This window comes from Emys orbicularis, chromosome 16, assembly GCF_028017835.1.
Source record: "Emys orbicularis isolate rEmyOrb1 chromosome 16, rEmyOrb1.hap1, whole genome shotgun sequence".
Taxonomy (NCBI): domain Eukaryota; kingdom Metazoa; phylum Chordata; order Testudines; family Emydidae; genus Emys; species Emys orbicularis.
In genome coordinates this window covers 4,152,256-4,159,106 of record NC_088698.1, presented here as the reverse complement: position 1 = coordinate 4,159,106, position 6,851 = coordinate 4,152,256, and the positions used below count along the sequence as shown (strand labels likewise).

The 6,851-nt window shown below is 48.7% G+C and overlaps 1 protein-coding gene across 1 annotated transcript; it reads right to left on the bottom strand.

The window, feature by feature from the left end:
* Window positions 1-230: 230 nt before the first annotated feature.
* Window positions 231-6,177, bottom strand: LOC135890530 (zinc finger protein 436-like). The gene is made up of 4 exons (XM_065417951.1): window positions 6,097-6,177; window positions 5,614-5,740; window positions 5,082-5,142; window positions 231-1,029 (listed from the first exon to the last, which is right to left on the bottom strand). The coding sequence occupies exons 1-4, from the start codon at window positions 6,175-6,177 to the stop codon at window positions 231-233; spliced, it is 1,068 nt and encodes a 355-aa protein (XP_065274023.1).
* Between the last annotated feature and the right edge of the window lie 674 nt (window positions 6,178-6,851).

Genomic DNA, 6,851 nt, shown 5'->3' with positions numbered 1-6,851 from the left:
TCGTTGCCATGTGTGTGTCTTTCCCGGACTCCCCGAGAGACTCTGACTCTACAGCCCTTTCCACCCGTTCAGCCCCTTCCCAGGCCTTTCCCGTGGGGCACTGCAACTTCAGCTTGTGCGTGAGGCTCTCACATGCTGGGTTCATCAGCTGAGCTCCTCTCCTGCTTCGGGCTCCCAGATGCTCACGAAAGTGAGTGCTCCCCCTGAAACATTCTACAGGGTCGGGGGGTTTACAGGGTCTCTCTGCCCGCAGCCTTGCGAGGGCCTTGCTGGGGTTGCCTCCCCTCGGAAGGTTTCTGCCCATCCAGCCGGGCTCTCTTGCGTGCGTGGGATCGCTGGTGTTGGAGAAAGTTTGTGCTCTGGCTGAAGCTTTTCTCGCAGTCAGAACAGTGGTAAGGTCCCTCCCCGGTGTGCAGTCGCTGGTGCTTAAGAAGGGCTGAGTTCCGGCTGAAGCTCTTATCACACTCAGAGCATCTATGGGGCCTCTCCGCGCTGTGGACCCTCTGGTGGCTCGTATACTGCTGCTTGCAGCGGAAGGTCCTCTGGCACGTGGGGCATCGGTAGGGGTTCTCCTCCACGTGGATCCTCTGGTGCCACATGAATTCCTGCTTGTAGCGGAAGCTCTTCTCACAGCCCAGGCACTTGTAGCTCTTCTCCCCGGCGTGGCTCCGCTGGTGCCACGTGAACTCTTGCTGATAGCGGAAGTGCTTATTGCAGGTGGGGCATTTGTACGGCCTGTCGCCCACGTGGGCTCTCTGGTGCCAGGTGAATTCTTGCTGGTAGCGGAAGCTCTTCTGGCACTCGCTGCACTTGTATGGCCTCTCCGCTGCGTGGGCCCGCTGGTGCCAGACCAGCTCCTGCTTGGAGCGGAAGCTTTTCTCGCACCCGCTACATTTATAGAGCCTATCGCCGAGGTGGGCTCTCTGGTGCCACGTGTATTCCTGCTTGTAGCAGAAGCTTTTCTCGCACTCGGGGCATCTATACAGTCGCTCTTCTGGGGGGATTCTCTGGGGCAGGGGCTGGGCTGGGCTTTGCTCACAGCGAGCGCGCAGACAGGGGGTCTCTCCTGGGGATATTCTCTGGGGCACAGGCTGGGCTGGACTTTGCTCACAGCGAGCGTGCAGACAGGGGGTCTCTCCTGGGGGGATTCTCTGGGGCACAGGCCGGGCTGGGCTTTGCTCACAGCGAGCGCGCAGACAGGGGGTCTCTCCTGGGGGGATTCTCTGGGGCAGGGGCTGGGCTGGGCTTTGCTCACAGCGAGCGCGCAGACAGGGGGTATCTCCTGGGGGGATTCTCTGGGGCACAGGCCGGGCTGGGCTTTGCTCACAGCGAGCGCTCAGACAGGGAGTCTCTCCTGCGGGGATTCTCTGACATGCACTAAGATGAGAGCTCTCCCCACGGCTCCCCTTGCACTTGGGGCAAATGGAGGGCTCTGCTCCCAGGGGCGTCCTGCCGTGACCGCCAGCAGCTGGCGGGGGAGTGAACCATTTCTCACACTGGATGCATTTATACAGAGTCTCTGCAGGAGTGGATGGCTGGGGAGCAAGAACGTCCAAGGGCCAGAACCTGTCCTCAACCACACGCAGGCATCCCCCAGAGAGTTCAAAGGGAGCCACCTGCTCACATCCCAGGGAGCAGCGTTGCCAGGTGGCTGCAGTGAGCCCGCTTTGCCAAGGAGGGGGTGGCTCCACTCCACTTCTGGAAGAGTTTCCCTGATGATCTTCTGAGCTGGACTGAGCCTGACAGACTAATTCCCTGTCCGAGCTCTGGAGGCCACGTTCTAACAGCCTGGGCCCTTCCAATTCCCTGAGAGTCTCCTGCGGATGAGTCTCCTTCTTCCCCCTGATCTCGGCAACTGCTGCAATGGAGAGAGAATCCAGATGTTATTTATTGCATGGGCTGGAGAGAATGGAAAACTCCTGTGAATACGTTCAGCCTATAGTGCAGTTAACATAATTATAGAGCAGCAGTCAATGACATCATGGGTTTATTTTAGGGCTGTCAATTAATCACAGTTAACTCACGCGATTAACTCAAAAATTAATTGTGATTAATCGCAGTTTTAATTGCACTGTTCAACAAGAGAATACCAAGTAAATGTATTCAATATTTTGGATGTTTTTCTACATTTTCAAATATACTGATTTCAATTACAACACAGAATACAAAGTGTACAGTGCTCACTTCATATTATTACTTCTGATTACAAATATTTGCACTGTAAAAATGATAAAAGAAATTGGATTTTTCAGTTCACCTCATACAAGTACTATAGTGCAATCTCTTTATCGTGAAAGTGCAACATACAAATGTAGATTTTTTTTGTTACATAACTGCACTCAAAAACAAAACAATGTAAAATTTTAGAGCCTACAAGTCCATTCAGTCCTACTTCTTGTTCAGCCAATCGCTCAGACAAACAAGTTTGTTTACATTTATGGGAGATAATGCTGCCCACTTCTTATTTACAATGTCACCAGAAAGTGAGAACAGGCGTTCGCATGGGACTTTTCTAGCCGTCATTGCAAGGTATCTATGTGCCAGATATGCTAAACATTCGTATGCCCCTTCATACTTCGGCCACTATTCCGGAGGACATGCTTCCATGCTGATGACGCTCATTAAAAAAATAATGTGTTAATTACATTTGTGGCTGAACTCCTTGGGGGAGAACTGTATGTCTCCTGCTCTGTTTTACCCGCATTCTGCCATATATTTCATGCCACAGCAGTCTCAGATGATGACTCAGCACATGTTGTTTATTTTAAGAACACTTTCATTGCAGATTTGACAAAATGCAAAGAAGGTACCAATGTGAGATTTCTAAAAATAGCTACAACTCTAGAATGAAGATTTAAGAATCTGAAGTGCCTTCCAAAATCTGAGAGGGACGAGGTATGGAGCACACTTTCAGAAGTCTTAAAAGAGCAACACTCTTATGCGGAAACTACAGAACCCGAACCACCAAAAAAGAAAATCAATCTTCTGCTAGTGGCATCTGACTCAGATGATGAAAATCAACACGGGTCAGTCCGCACTGCTTTGGATTGTTATCGAGCAGAAACCATCATCAGCATGGAAGCATGTCCTCTGGAATGGTGGTTGAAGCATGAAGGGACATATGAATCTTTAACGCATCTGGCATGTAAATATCTTGCGGCGCTGGCTACAAAAGTGCCATGCGAACATCTGTTCTCACTTTCAGGTGACATTGTGAACAAGAAGTGGAAGCATTATCTTCTGCAAATGTAAATGAACTCGTTTGTCTGAGCAGCTGGCTCAACAAGAAGTAGGACTGAGTGGACTTGTAGGCTCTAAAGTTTTATATTGTTTTATTGTTGAATGCAAGTTGTTGTTTTTTTACATAATTCTACATTTGTAAGTTTAACTTTCATGATAAAGAGATTGCACTACAGTACTTGTATTAGGTGAATTGAAAAATAGTATTTCTTGGTTTTTACAGTGCAAATATTTGTAATAAAAAATTAATATAAAGTGAGCACTGTACATTTTGTATTCTGTGTTATAATTGAAATCAATATATTTGAAAATGTAAAAAACATCCAAAATATTTAAATAAATGGCATTCTATTGTTTAAAAGTGTGATTAATCGCAATTAATTTTTTTAATTGCTCAATTTATCGTGATTAATTTTTTTAATCGCTTGACAGCCCTAGTTTATTTCAATGACATTAACATTTTGTTTCTATAGCATTCCCATGAGATTGAACTTTCAGCCATGCACCAGCTGGAAAACTCCTGCCCAGTTTTATGTAGAAATTATGAGCGAAATCCTGGTTCCGTTAAAGTCAATGAGAATTTTGCCATTGACTTCAGTGGGGTCAGGCTCTCACCCCAGAACTACATCCTACTTGGCAATCTGCATGCAGAGGGCCCAAATCAGATCGACTGGACGTGGGTCAACTTCATTAACATGAATGCAGCTCCAGCTGCTTACACAAGGTCTGCCTTTGGCCTTCTTGGGTCAATACGTCTCACAAATGTTTCTGAAATTGCTCACTAAGCTTTAAGGGTGAAGTCCTGGCCCTTTGGAAGTCAAGAGGAGTTTTGCTATTGACTGCAGTGAGGCCAGAATTTCATCCTAGAGATCATTTCTGACCTGTTAATTGGATTCCTCTGATATTATGTCATAGCTAATCAGAAAGTCAATACAGTGTAACAAAGTGGAGAGAGACAGACAGAGGTTTGTTAAAGGGTTTCCATTTGCTTGCAGCGAATAAATAGCAGTCAGACAGGGCATTGATTGACAGCCTCTGTCCTCTGCTAGGAAGGGGAGGAGCTCTCAAACTGTACCAATTTGGCGATTCGGTCAATTCTAGATCAGCTTGGGAAAGAAGGAGTGGCTGTTCTCTGTGACCTTCTTTTGCTCCCAGCAAGAGAATGCCCTCTCCACTCCACTTCAAATTCCACTTTAGCAGCCTCTGCTTTGCTCCCCAGAGCCGTTCACCCACGAGCAAGGGAAAATGAAGACCCCCGTTGCTATTTCCAATGGGAGTGGAAATATAGCGGTGGGGATGCATGGCTGACACCTGCCAAAATGATGCGCCAGTAACAACAGTTACTGCATTTGTTCCTGGGAGCAAAGAGGTAATTGCCAGCACGCTGGAAGGGGCGGCTGGGTTCCACACACTCATTGTTTCCGAACGGTTTGGAAATCGTTACTCACAGAAGAAGTTAAAAGCTTTTCCATTCCCAGAGTCCTTGTGACCCTTGACACACGGCTCTTCCCCACGTTCAATCAGCCAGATAATGTCAGGTTTAGTGGCAGCATGACCTGGTGATGGGAGAAGAGAATTATCCATCGATCCTAGATACTTAGCTGGCCCCTCACAATCGCTAATGTGTTTATCCTCACAAGCCCCTGTGCAGCCGGGCAAGGCAGTTATCCCCATTTTATAGATGGGGAACTGAGGCCCAGAGAACCCTGTGACTTGCCCAAGGTCCCCCAGACAGTCTGTGGTGGAGCAGGGAACTGAACTCAAGACTCTCAAGTTCTAGACGAGCGCTCTGACCACTGGACCATCCATCCCACCTAATGTGTAGCTCAGCAATTACTCACTGTCCTGTCAGCGTTTTAAAATGACACTCCTGATTTAACCCCAGCCCAGTGTATGAACTACCTGGGAAGAGAGTGAAGATTCAGAGGCAAAAAAGCCTTATGGATTGAGATGAGCTGAACAACTCATGCGAGACTCAGGTACCTGCACTTCCTGTAGAGGCATGAACGAGACACAGTGCCCCCCCTGGCCTCAGCCACTAGCCCACTTACATCCGAACTTCTCCCTAGACACAGGAAACGTCTCCATTCTGCTCCCACAATGGTACCACACAGCATGCAGGGAGCGCTCTCTATGGAGCCCTGCCTTGGGCAGAGTTTGTACAGCATGTGCAGTGGTTATAGGCACCAGCGAGGACCAGGATGTGTTGCAGGGGGAGTTTAATAAATGGAAGGACCTCCCGGTCAGGGAGTTCTCTGGGTGGTGCTTAAGGCAGTTCTCTTTGTTTCATGTAATCACACTACAGAGCATGACTTGAAGCTCTCTTATTTGGGGGCTGCAGCTTCTAATGAATGAGTGACCACTAATCGTTACCCAGGGAGATCAAAGCCTTGTAGTTGTCCCTCATCACGTCCTTGTACAGCTCTTTCTGCCATTCCGCTAGCTCCTCCCACTCCTCCGCAGAGAAATACACAGCGACGTCGTCAAATGTGACTGGAGCCTGAAATAGCAAAGAAACCGTGATCAGCAGCCTCTACTTCAGTCACACCCTGAGAGCAACAGCCCTGGGTCCCGGCAGGGCAGGGAGAGCGTTTCCTGCGTGTGTAACACACGCTGACAACACACGTTGCTGCTGGTGCCTCCAGGATGTGAATCCCCCGGGACAGCTCACACCTGTCACCGCAGGGCTCTGATGCAGGGACGGGGAGCAGCAGCCTGGCCTTTGTCTTGGTGGCGATTTCCTGCTGAAGCAGCACCCAGTGCCTCCCCACCTAGCTGCAGGAGCCATGTGTTTGGACTAGAGACGTCAGCTGTTTATTAGGCCCCACTGACTAGCAAATCCAACCTGTAACTCACACCAGCGTTTACGTCACTCCCGATCTTGTCCCAGAGACTCCCCTGGCAAATGCAAGTTGCATACGGCTGGGTCTGGCCCATCGTTTGTCAGGGCCAAGATGGAACATTTCAGTGTGACTCATGGGATGAGGTTCTGGCTAGGAAACACCCATCAACAGCTCCTCACAGCCACCAGGCAGGGAGCTGTTTACATGAAAGATGCTGTGATTCATTAACGCAGGTGTAGGACATCCATGATACATGCAGGCTGCATTATAATTCAGTCTTCAGCGCATTTTCATAGATAAATAGACTTTAAGGTCAGAAGGGACCAATATGATCATCTAGTCTGACCTCCTGCACAACGCAGGCTGCAGAATCTCACACCCCCACTCCTGTATCAAACCCATAACCTATGTCTGAGCTATTGAAGTCCTTAAATCATGGTTTAAAGATTTCAAGGTGCAGAGAATCCTCCAACAAGTGACTAGTGCCCCACGCTGCAGAAGAAGGCAAAAAAACTCCAGGGCCTCTGCCAATCTGCCCTGGAGGAAAATTCCTTCCCGACCCCAAATATGGCGATCAGCTAAACCCTGCGCATGTGGGTAAGACTCACCAGCCAGACACCCAGGAAAGAATTCTCTGTAGTAACTCAGATCCCACCCCATCTAACATCCCATCACATATTGGGCATATTTGCCGCTAATAGTCAAAGATCAATTAATTGCCCAAATTAGGCTATCCCATCATATCATCCCCTCCATAAACTTATCAAG

Coding starts and splice junctions, on each gene's coding strand:
- LOC135890530 (XM_065417951.1), bottom strand. CDS start 6,177: ATGGGCCAGACCCAGCCGTATGCAACTTGCATTTGCCAGGGGAGTCTC. Junction 5,741..6,096: donor GGAGTGACGTAAACGCTGGT/GTGAGTTACAGG, acceptor TTGCTATTTCAG/GCTCCAGTCACATTTGACGA. Junction 5,143..5,613: donor CAAGGCTTTGATCTCCCTGG/GTAACGATTAGT, acceptor CTCTCTTCCCAG/GTAGTTCATACACTGGGCTG.